Source organism: Schistocerca serialis, chromosome 9, assembly GCF_023864345.2.
Source record: "Schistocerca serialis cubense isolate TAMUIC-IGC-003099 chromosome 9, iqSchSeri2.2, whole genome shotgun sequence".
Taxonomy (NCBI): Eukaryota; Metazoa; Arthropoda; class Insecta; order Orthoptera; family Acrididae; genus Schistocerca; species Schistocerca serialis.
Window position 1 is genome coordinate 299,559,419 of NC_064646.1, and position 12,279 is coordinate 299,571,697.

Genomic DNA, 12,279 nt, shown 5'->3' on the forward strand with positions numbered 1-12,279 from the left:
CACTGAACTTGTTTTCGGTGTGTGAGAATTATGAGTGAATAAGTTCACCGCTTTGTGCAGAGACCATGCGGCTTTACCCTCCGATGAACTTCCTGGACCGCAAAACGACGCAGCCCTTCCGGATCCCGGGCACAGACATAGTGCTGCCCAAGGACACGGGCATCGTCGTCTCGGTGCTGGGCCTGCACCACGACCCTCGGTACTGGGAGCACCCAGAGCGCTTCTTGCCGGGGAGGTTCAGCGGCGAGGGCGGCAAGGCGAGACCCAGCCACACCTTCCTGCCCTTCGGGGACGGCCCGAGGCAGTGCCCTGGTGAGTGGGCTGCGCTGTGGCACTACAAATTTCGTATATAATTCTATAGTTAGCTACTTCATTTGGATCGCACGTTCTATAAATCATAACTATGGTCTCTCGCTGTGGTGTGAAACGGATCAGTTTACTACAATAACAGACTTTCTCCGTGGAAAGCACTATCTTTTACACTAATCTTAAGCTACCTTTAGGTTTGAATGCACTTATTTGTGCTTAACTATGTTCTCTCTCTCTCTCACACACACACAAACACAAACATGTATGACGGTAGGATAAAGTTGTCAGGGCGGGAAAAGCGAACATTGCTTATTTTTGCCTTGAATAGTGTTGTCAAACTTGTTGTATTCTACACTATCACTGTTGTCAGTTTAGAGAGGAAGCTTATCCTATTACTTTTTAGTACAAACTTAACTGATTTTCAGTCGCCTTGTGTAAAGAAAATGATTTATATTATCCTTGTACCTCACCCATACGCAGAGCAATAATTTTTCATCGTATAATTTTTTGAGCGTCTTTTTTTGTCCCACAAAGTACTATAGTTCCTTGTTTCTTTCATTTTGATAGTCTATAGTGAACCACTAATGCTGACATGGTGTCCCATTGGAAAAAGTGGCTACAGTGTTTGCCCCAAGAAGATTTAGTTAGTTCCAGGTAACAAACAAAATACTACAGATCAGCTTGAGTTCTAAACCCTTTTATATACCCGTCAACCTATCCCTTTCTGTCGATTCCGAATTAATAAATCTATGTCATTTCAAACCGTCCTTGGTCTTTTATATTTGGCCTAATAGAAAAATGCAATTGAAAACGGTCTGCTCCATTCACATGGCACTACTTCAGATACGGAGTATCAAGGTGCCTAGGAAATAAGCCTGTAAATCAAAACAATAAACATGGAATGTTCTGGTGATAGCGCTGGCCACACTAACCTCTAGGTTGTGAAAAGTGGTCACTATCTAAGGCTTCAAAAATGCATATAATTCCTATACATGATTTCCTCTTTCACTCAAAATATTTCGTGTGTCGCCTTATAGTATATGGATTCAAAATGTGTAGGAGGCAATCTTCTGTCAAAGGTTTCGTGAAAATTCAATTTCCCTTAGAATGGCCAGCTGAGCCGCATTCGCCCGTGTACATGAGGGGGGTGGGTGTGGTGGGGGGGGGGGAGGAGACAGAGACAGAGAGAGGGACGGAGAGAGAGAGAGAGAGAGAGAGAAAGAGAGAGAGAGAGAGAGAGAGAGAGAGAGAGAGAGAGAGAGAGAGGGAGGGAGGGACGGATGATGATGATCATTTCTCCCTATGTAGGTGGACTTCGATAAAATATGTTCAAACTCTGAGGAGAAAGCTGGTGATTAAAGTTTGATGAGAAGATCCTGCAGCAACTAAAAAGCCCTTTGTGTGAATGATTGTGACCCCAACTCGCATATCATATCCGTGTAAGACATTCAGCCACAAAAGCCTCTGACCGCTTAGTTAATGTTGTCATGTATCTAGTAAGAATAGAACTAGCTTCAGGCATAATCTGAAATTTTGTCTTCTTGATTGTTCCACCTATGTTAAGGAATACTTTTTCATGACTAAATAGCTTTGGAAGGGATGGACAGTGTCTTGTAAAGAGCATCTAAGACGAATATCAACAAAAGTAAATCAAGGGTAACAGTATGTAGTCGAATTACATCAGGCGTTGTTGATGCAGTTAGATTAGGAAATTGGGTACTAAACGCAGTTTTGCTATTTGTGAGTTTTGCTGTTTATGCAGAAAAATAACTGATAATGTCAGAAGTAAAGAGGACATAAAAAGAGACTCACAACAGCAAGAAAAGCATTTCTGAAGAAAGTTATTAATATTTATACATACTATAAATTAAAGTATCCCGCTGCGTTTTTCTGTCTTGTGTGTAATGGCTAATCTCAGGAACTACTGTAGGGTTTTTGCTAATAGACAGACAGTCTTACGGCTGTAGATGCTTGGCACTACCAGTGCGAAGCCGTGGCAGGTCGCTAGTCGAATATTAATTTAAGTGTTTCGAAGTCTTTTTCTGAAGATATTTGCCTGGGGTGTAGCCTTGTACGGAAATAAAATGTCGGCCTTAGACAGTTCATACAATAGATGCTTTTCTTGTAATTTTCAATAAGTGTATTATATCCTCTCTACTTCTGCGATCATCAGTTATTTTACTGCCCAAATAGCAAAACTCATCTACTACTTAAGTTATCCAGTTTCCTAATTGAAATCCCTCAACAGCGCCTAATTTAGTTCAATTACATTTCGTTACAGTATTCCGATGTGTAGTTCTGTGTGGATGCTAGCGGTTGCTTATGCAACCACACAGACGTGAAGATCAACTTTTATCAAAACTAGTCATATCACAAAATAAACGAAACATTTTAAGTATCACACGGTTGCTGACCCTCTCGCGATGATCGTGTTGCGAATTGCGAGAGCAGAAGCTTTTGAAATGTGGCGCTGCAGATGAATGATGAAAACTAGGTGGGTAGGTCGGGTAACTAATGACGACGTACTGGGTCGAATTGGGGAAAGAAGGACATTTATGGCACAACTTGACTAAAAGAAGGAATAGATTGATATCACACATCTTGAGGCATGGAGGAATCGTCCATTTGGTAAGGGGCGGGAAGGGAGGGGGTAAAAATTATAGAAGGAGTCAAAGGCTCAAAGGCAGTAAGCAGGTTCAACGGAATGTAAATTGCAGTAGTTATTCGGAGATGAAGAGCCTTGGGCGGTGTAGACTAGAGATGCATCAAACCAGCCTTGGGCTTGAAGACCACAACAACATCACATTCATAACATCATTAGGTAACTGATCAAAGACCTTTATGCCTGGGTATCTCACTCTTCTGTGTACTAGAAAGAGAAACAAAGGAAAAATTACATAAAATGCGTCATACTAGTGTTAGAATTCCGTTCCTCCAGAATGAGGGAGAAGAAGCGGTCACCTGGTTAAGGAGAACTAAACAGAAAGTTCTTGTCAATATTTTCTGAGTAAATATGGCTTTATAACATTATCCGTTTTCTAATTATGTGTTGTAGGAGTGAAACAATGAGACTGAGATTGGATCGCTTAGATTGGTGCTTCTGCAGATAAGCCTGCTTCATGGGTATCAAATGGATCCACATCAATACAGGCAACACTGTAATGACACGAAGTCTTTCTATTGCAGGATTGAGAATGGCACACACGCAAATGAAGATCGCCCTGGCGAACGTCCTGATCAACTTCCGCGTGAGCGTCACTGAGAAGACTCCAGTGCCTCAGGCTGCAAACCGTCGGAAGCTGATACGGAAGTCAGAGGGATCGTTTGAGCTGGCCTTCGAGAAGGTTTCCTAACGAGAGCAACGAGGTCGCCGAAATTGATCTGTTGTGAATTATGATTGCCTTGACGTGTCATTTCCATTACAGTCAGACGATGAAGTCGTGAACAGTTACTACGCGAGTAACACTTTTTTATACGTTTACAGTATGATAGAATGTACTGACATTGACCAACAGTATTTAAATTGATTATCGAATTTGGCCGTACTTATTGCTACTGAAAAACTGTAACGTACCCATTATCCTATATAATTATATATATTCGAAACGACTGTTGAATCATGTAAGAAATGCCGGAACAACATTGAATCTTCGCTGTAGCTTGCAAACAGAAATATTATAGATGACTAGCATTTAGAACTGTTGACACCAGCCGCCGCTAAGATTTCAGTCTCCCTCTGTCTTTCTCGTCCTAATCTCTGACACCTGAAGACTTTCACATGACGAACTATTCTCGTTGCCTCAAATAACCTGTTGAAAAGGGACGTCGAGGGTGTAGATAAGGTTTCGGCGCACCCCTTGTCCCGGAGGCTGAATAAACTACAGAGTTCGACGCTGCGGTAAGGCACATAGCAACGGAGAATGATGAAATAAAGACACTAAATATGCGGAAGATAATCGAACCTTGGGTTACGGAATACTTTTCCTTCTGAGAAAAAATATACATACGTGATACCAGTGACCTATGATTACTATTTGCCTCTTTAAATGGCTCTAATGTAGAATAAATAATTCTAAGATACGTGGAAAGGAGGACGAATGTTGTAGGTGTCAATACTGTCAGTAAGCTGGAAAATATGTTTGCAGATGAAGAGATAGAATCCTACACTAAAAGAACGTTGAGAAACTGAAATGAAAAATGACAAATGGTAAGTGCTAATGAATAATAGATGCATAATGAGAGATACTGTAATTGCAAATACAGTGATGACAACTAAGACTGAATCACCATCAAGGGGGACATTCAATAAAAGTAATATTAGCGTGAAATACACTGCACACTTGGATACGCAAATTATCAGCTTATCAGCTCAGCCGCATAGAAAGAGATGGGGCCCCTCCACGCCCGCACCAACGTGGTGACCAAACCAAAAGTTCTACTGTCACCTCCGTCAACATGTTAGTTATCTAGTAAGTGGATCACAGGATGCTGGGCTGTGATGTTATCCGTGCGTCTGGGTAAGACTACGCATTAACACCGTCCATCAGGTGATAGATAGTGGACGAAACGCGAGTGAGGGTAGCGATTTGAAGAGCAGAGGGAAAAAAAGTGCCAAGGCTCGTGCCGTGGGGAAAAAAACCTCTGCGACTGTGGGATGGGTAGTGAGAGCAGTAGTGGCTTACTAGATGCTATATTTCATGCAAGGATGGATTTGTTAGTATGGGTATCATGCATCATTACCGTGGCAAGCGATGGCGATGTATCCCAGTTGCTGCAGCCGCTACATTCCTGGAACAATCAAGATCGTTATACAGTAGTGGGAGATCGGCCATAGATCATCTCACTGTGTGTGGGATGTGTGGAGCTTGTCTGCATGCAGTGTACGGTACGGCTTCCCTGCGTGGTGCCAGTTATTCGGCAGTGTATTACAGCTGGATATCCAGTAATGGCGTCTGATTAACAGGGGCTCACCTGTACCGTTGTGTTTGCGTGTGCTTAGCCATAGATGTTAGGTCCTTACAAGTATGTCTTTTGGTCTTTTATGTTTCTATCTATAGTTGTGGTCGTAGTTCCCCAGATTCAGAATAAACGGGTTCTGCGAATGTCTGGAGTTTCTGTATAGTCTTGTGGTGAGTTTGTGGATTACCTCCGTGAGAGTCTCAAGTCGGTATTCCCGATGAAGGTCCGCGATGCGTGCGTATCGTGGAACATTGCTTATGATTTTGAGTACTTTGTTTCGTATGAGCTGCAGACGGTGCAGGCGTGTAGGCGCAGCGTATCCCCAGACAGGAGCTGCGTACGTCATCAGGGGTCGGATAACACCCTTCTGTTCAGTGTGCTACGCCTGTTGAGCATAGGGTAGAGCTGTTTGAGCCTCGCGCTAGCTCGGTTGGTCATGTGTTGTATGTGTTGCCCCCAGAGTAATTTCCGGTCCAGCCAGACACCGAGGTATTTGACTTTCTCACGGAAACGTATTGGGCGTGCATGTAGAGTTATTGGTCAGCAGTATCGGTGTTTGCGCAGTTGCTTCCGTCTTCTAGTGAACAGTACGGCTTCGCACTTGTCGACGTTTACTCTAACACGCCATTTCTCCAACCAAGGCTCAGCCACTCTGAGTGCAGTCTGTAGGCGTGACGTAATGTTTGATGGTTTCCAATCTTGCGCAAGGATGGCTGTGTCATCCGCGTAGATTGCCATCGTTGTGCTGTGTGTGACTGGGAGATCGTTTATGTAGAGGTTAAACAGTAGGCGCCCGAGGATGCTTCCCTGGGGTTTTCCCGCGTGTATACCGTGTTGTGTTGATTGTTTTCCCTGCACGTCAGTGTTGAAACTCCTGCCTGTGGGGTATGAGTGTATTAGACGCACCAGCCCGTCGGGGAATCCCGCGTCGCTGAGTTTGCGAATGAGGCCGTTGTGCCATAGACGGTCGAAAGCCTTTTCAATGTCCAGGAACACCGCCCCTGTAGCTTTGTTTATGTTGAAGCCATGTGTTATATGTTCAACGACCCGTAAGAGTTGTTGTGTTGTGGAAAGGTGATTCCTGAAGCCGAATTGCTCCGGTCTCAGGATGTCATTTGTTATGCAGTGCCTAGTGATGCGTTTGAGAATCACCTTCTCAACAATCATACTGAGCGAGCTCAGAAGGCTGATGGGTCGGTAATTTTGTGGGAGGCTGTGATCTTTCCCCGGCTTCCTGAATATCAGGACCTTGGCCGTCTTCCGAAAGGCGGGGAAGTGTTGATGTTTTAGTATGGCATTCGTTATGTGTGTTAGATACTCAGTAGCTTTATCCATGAACTCCTGGAGGACACGGTTTTGAATGCCATCATGACCAGGGGCTTTCCTAGCATAGGAATGCATTATAGCCCAGGAGACTTCGGCTGTGCTAGCATGTCGAATGTCGTCGCGCGATGGTTGGGCTGGAATGCGTTGGTCAGTAGCAAGTGTGAACACTGGATCTGATAGTACCAGGTTCGGTGTAAGTGACGCTGCGAGTATGCGGACCATTAGTTCTGCTTTCTCTTCCGCTGAGTATGCAGGTCCGTCAGGCCCTTGAAGCGTTGGGGTGTATATTTTCTACCTGGTGAAGTGTCGGGCTAATTGCCACACGCCAGGTCGTGCGGTGTCCAGCCCTTCGAGTTTTTGGTTCCACTGTTGTGTTCTATGTTTTTGTATTTTATCGTGGATGATGCCCTGTAGCTTGTTAATGTGCCGTTTGAAGTACTGACGCCTGGTGCGCTGCCATTGTCTCCTGAGGCGATTCCTCATTGAGATTAGGCCCAGGATTTCCAGGGGCAGGTTGGTTCAAATGGCTCTGAGCACTATGGGACTTAACATCTATGGTCATTAGTCCCCTAGAACTTAGAACTACTTAAACCTAACTAACCTAAGGACAGCATACAACACCCAGTCATCACGAGGCAGAGAAAATCCCTGACCCCGCCGGGAATCGAACCCGGGCGCAGGAAGCGAGAACTCCAGGGGCAGGGCCGCACTGTGTTGTTGTCAGGTGCAATCAGGTATGGTGCCTGCCATTGCGTCCTGGACGGGCGTTAGTGAGGGTTTCTACTGCCTCGTCAATTTGTGCTGTTTCATTAATTTCGTGTATGGGTGGGATGTGGCTATCAAGCGTTTCCTTGAACAATGTCCAATTCGCACGCCCGTAGTCCAACTTCTTGCGTTGTTCCATGTGCTGCAGTGTTTCCTCAATGTATAGTATTACACGTTGGTGGTTTGAGGGCAGATCGTTTTCAACGGCAACGTTGAGTGTCGATGTAATGCCCTTGATGAGGGCCATGTCTATCACGTCTGGCCTGTGTCCCCTCTGATAGGGAATGTGCGTCGGTTCAGTCGGCGCTAGTATAATGTAGTTTCTGCCTAGTGAATGTTCCTACAGTTTTTTGCCGTTGGGATTTCGTATGCGTGAATTCCATTCTGTGTGTTTTGCGTTCAGATCTCCAGCGACTATTACTCGCGGTGAAATGTTGAGTAGTGTGCTGATATCGCGTGTTGAAATGCCTACAGGGCTGTTGTATACCGATATCAGTGTGGTGTAGGCTCCGTTGAACTTGACTCTGACGGCCGTAGCCTCGATTTTTTCCAGTTCAGGGTGCTCCATGTTTGTGTGCTCAATGTCTTTGTGTATGAAGATTGCAGTTCCACCTGCCACGGCGTCGCCCGGTCGGTCGGTACGATAGACGCAGTAGCCAGGAAAGTTTAATTGTTTGTGCGGTTTAAGCTTAGTCTCGGTCAGTAGCGAGACAAGGATTCCCTTGCGCTCCATGAACACGGCAAATTCTGCCCTTTTGTTGTGGATCGAGTCTGCATTCCAGAACAGGATCTGTGATAGTGTGTGCGGGTTTGCGTTATGGGCTGGGTGTGGTATATTATTAATGTAAGAGTGTGAAAGAGTGTTGTGATGGCAGTGTGTGTGACAGCCCAGTATTGCCCATGTTCGGCGCTCATGAGCTGGGTGATGAGTGTAGTGACGGCCGTCAGTACCTTGGTAAGGATTTGAACGGTCGTGTGTCGAGGGAATAGTGTTTCCAGTATTCCCCCAGGTGATGTGTTGGTGTTGGGTGTGGCAGCCTGAGGTGCTGTTGTGGAGTTAGCGGCCGCTTATGCGGGTATTGGTGTGTTGTTAGGAGTGGCATTTATGTTTATGTTTTGTGACAAAGGTTGTGGCGCCTGTGTTACTTCTGTGGTGAGGGGGATGGTAGTGTGGGTTACAGTCTCGATGTCTTGTTGACTGTTTTCCTGTGTGCTATTGGTCTCTTGTTGCTGGGTGGCCTCCTCTGCGCTTGGGGTTCTGGGGGTTCTTGTGTGGGTGTGTTTTCCTGTATAGCGTGCGTTTCTTCGCAGCACGTGACTTCCGGGAGTGGGGTCGTGTTGTTTGGGGGCATAGGTGTTGGTACCGGTGCTTGTTGGTTTTCAGGTGTTGTCTGTGGCTGTTGTGTAGCTGTTGCAGCGGTTGTTTCGCGTGTGTGTGAAGGGCGCTGAGGTTCCGCGGCCTGTGCCGTTCCGCCAGGGCGTGCAACCGTGGCAAACGTTACGCCGTTCCTTACTGGGTTCGGCGCTGGCCTTGGGCGTGGAATGTCGTACTGTACCCTGTTCTTGTCTTGTTTACGCTTCAGCACATGTTTGTATGCACTGCACTGCCTGAAGTTGACCGCATGGGGCCCACCGCAGTTGGCACAGCGTCGTTGGTTTGGCTGTGTTTGTGTGCAGGTGTTGGATCTGTGACTGCCAGCACATCCGCGGCAACGAGTTGCCAGGCCGCAGCGGGGGGCCGAGTGGCCGAATCGCTGGCAGTTGTTACATTGTTGGGGGACGTTGGGTGGTTCGTAATGTTCTACACGTACGTCCATCCGCAGAAACCTCTTTATCTGCAGGATGGCGCGAGAATCAGCCGTGTCGGTTAACTCAACCATATAGTGTGGTAGCGGTGCATGTGTGCGGAACCCTGTCATCCGGGAGGCACTTTTACAGTCGAATCCTAGATAACAGAGCGCCGCCTGTACTGTCTCGTTGGCGGTACTGGGATCCACTCCCTTGATCACGTACTGCTGGGTTCTCTCGTCCAGCGTTCTGTACGTGTAGTGTTCGATCTTCCGATCTTTGAGGATGGCTAGTAAGTGCATAAAGGATGGAAAAGCCCACCATGGTTTAATAACGAGATTCATAAAATGCTGAGGAAGCAGAGGCTGTTGCACTCCTGGTTCAAAAGAGAAAGTACAAATGACGACAGGCGAAGTTCAGTAGAGATTCGTGCGTCTACGATATGATCTGTGCGCTAAGCATACAACTACCACCGTCACACATTAGAAAGAGATCTGGCAGAAACCCGAGGATATCCTGGTCCTACGTAAAATCGCTAAGCGGGGCTAAGGCTACTATTCAGTCTCTTCTTGACCAGACTAGTATCGCAATTGAAGGTAGCAAAACGAAACGCGCAGTTTTAAATTTCACGTTAGCTCGGGTAACTCCAGTACAAGAAGGGTAAAAGAACGGACCCGCAAAATTACAGGCCAATATCCCTAACTTCGTTTTGCTGCAGCATCCTAGAATACATTCTCAGTTCGAATATGTTAAACTTTTTTGGGACTGAGAAGCTTGTGTCCACGAATCAGAATCGTTTTAGAAAGCATCGCTCGTGTTATCACGCTGCGAACAATGGATGAACGGCAACAGGCAGATTCCATATTTCTAGATTTTCAGAAAGTATTTGACACGGTGCCCCATTGGAGGCTCTTAATGAAAGTACGAGTATGTTTAATAAGTGCACAGATATGTGAATGGCTCGAAAACTCCTTAAATAATAGAACCCAGTATGTTGTCCTCGACGGCGAGACTTCATCAGAGACAAGTGTTTCGTCAGGAGTGCCCCAGGGAAGTGTGATAGGACCGCTATTGTTCTCTATATAAATAAAATTAATGATTTGTCGGACAGGGTGGGCAGCTATCTGCGGTTGTTTGCTGATAACGCCGTAGTGTACGGTATGGTGTCGAAATTGAGTGACTGTAGGAAGATACAAGAGGACGGATACAAGAGAATTTAGAGAAAATTTCCTGTTGGTGTGATGAATGGCAGCTAGCTCTAAATATAGAAAAATGTAGGTTAATGTGGATGAGCAGGAGGAACAAACTAGTAATGTTGAAATAAGGTATTAATAGTGTCCTGCTTGACACAGTCAAGCCATTTAAATATCTGGTAGTAACGTTGCAAAGCGATATAGTAAAGTGGAACGAGTATGTGAGATAATTGGTAGGGAAGGCGAATGGTCGACTTCGGTTTATTGAGAGAATTTTAGGAAATAGTGGTTCACCTGTAAAGGGGACCGCATTAGCAAGCTGGTGCCATCTGTTCTTGCGGATTGAAGGATTGAAGGAAGACATTGAAGCAGTTCAGAGACCGGCTGGTAGAGTTGTTACCGGTAGGTTCGAACAACTCTTAAGTGTTACGGAGATGCTTCGCCAACTCAAATGAGAATCCCTGGAGGAAAGACGGCGATCTTTTCGAGAAACACAATTGAGAAAATTTCGAGAACTGTCGTTTGAAGCTGACGGCCAAACGACTCTACTGCCGCCAACATATAGTGCACGTAAGGATCACGAAGGTATGATACGAGACATTTGGGCTCATACGGAGGCATATACACTCCTGGAAATGGAAAAAAGAACACATTGACACCGGTGTGTCAGACCCACCATACTTGCTCCGGACACTGCGAGAGGGCTGTACAAGCAATGATCACACGCACGGCACAGCGGACACACCAGGAACCGCGGTGTTGGCCGTCGAATAGCTCTAGCTGCGCAGCATTTGTGCACCGCCGCCGTCAGTGTCAGCCAGTTTGCCGTGGCATACGGAGCTCCATCGCAGTCTTTAACACTGGTAGCATGCCGCGACAGCGTGGACGTGAACCGTATGTGCAGTTGACGGACTTTGAGCGAGGGCGTATAGTGGGCATGCGGGAGACCGGGTGGACGTACCGCCGAATTGCTCAACACGTGGGGCGTGAGGTCTCCACAGTACATCGATGTTGTCGCCAGTGGTCGGCGGAAGGTGCACGTGCCCGTCGACCTGGGACCGGACCGCAGCGACGCACGGATGCACGCCAAGACCGTAGGATCCTACGCAGTGCCGTAGGGGACCGCACCGCCACTTCCCAGCAAATTAGGGACACTGTTGCTCCTGGGGTATCGGCGAGGACCATTCGCAACCGTCTCCATGAAGCTGGGCTACGGTCCCGCACACCGTTAGGCCGTTTTCCGCTCACGCCCCAACATCGTGCAGCCGGCCTCCAGTGGTGTCGCGACAGGCGTGAATGGAGGGACGAATGGAGACGTGTCGTCTTCAGCGATGAGAGTGGCTTCTGCCTTGGTGCCAATGATGGTTGTATGCGTGTTTGGCGCCGTGCAGGTGAGCGCCACAATCAGGACTGCATACGACCGAGGCACACAGGGCCAACACCCGGCATCATGGTGTGGGGAGCGATCTCCTACACTGGCCGTACACCACTGGTGATCGTCGAGGGGACACTGAATAGTGCACGGTACATCCAAACCGTCATCGAACCCATCGTTCTACCATTCCTAGACCGGCAAGGGAACTTGCTGTTCCAACAGGACAATGCACGTCCGCATGTATCCCGTGCCACCCAACGTGCTCTAGAAGGTGTAAGTCAACTACCCTGGCCAGCAAGATCTCCGGATCTGTCCCCCATTGAGCATGTTTGGGACTGGATGAAGCGTCGTCTCACGCGGTCTGCACGTCCAGCACGAACGCTGGTCCAACTGAGGCGCCAGGTGGAAATGGCATGGCAAGCCGTTCCACAGGACTACATCCAGCATCTCTACGATCGTCTCCATGGGAGAATAGCAGCCTGCATTGCTGCGAAAGGTGGATATACACTGTACTAGTGCCGACATTGTGCATGCTCTGTTGCCTGTGTCTATGTGCCTGTGGTT

The 12,279-nt window shown here is 47.1% G+C and overlaps 1 protein-coding gene across 1 annotated transcript in view; it reads left to right on the forward strand.

Annotated features, from left to right (window-relative positions):
• The window catches only part of LOC126418984 (cytochrome P450 6k1-like), a 140,631-nt gene extending 136,921 nt beyond the window's left edge, over positions 1 to 3,710 (forward strand). The window contains exons 8-9 of the mRNA XM_050086032.1: positions 61 to 312; positions 3,496 to 3,710. Coding sequence (XP_049941989.1) covers positions 61 to 312; positions 3,496 to 3,662 — 419 coding nt within the window. The 3' untranslated portion in view covers positions 3,663 to 3,710. The remainder of the gene's footprint in view (positions 1 to 60; positions 313 to 3,495) is intronic.
• The last annotated feature ends 8,569 nt before the right edge of the window (positions 3,711 to 12,279 follow it).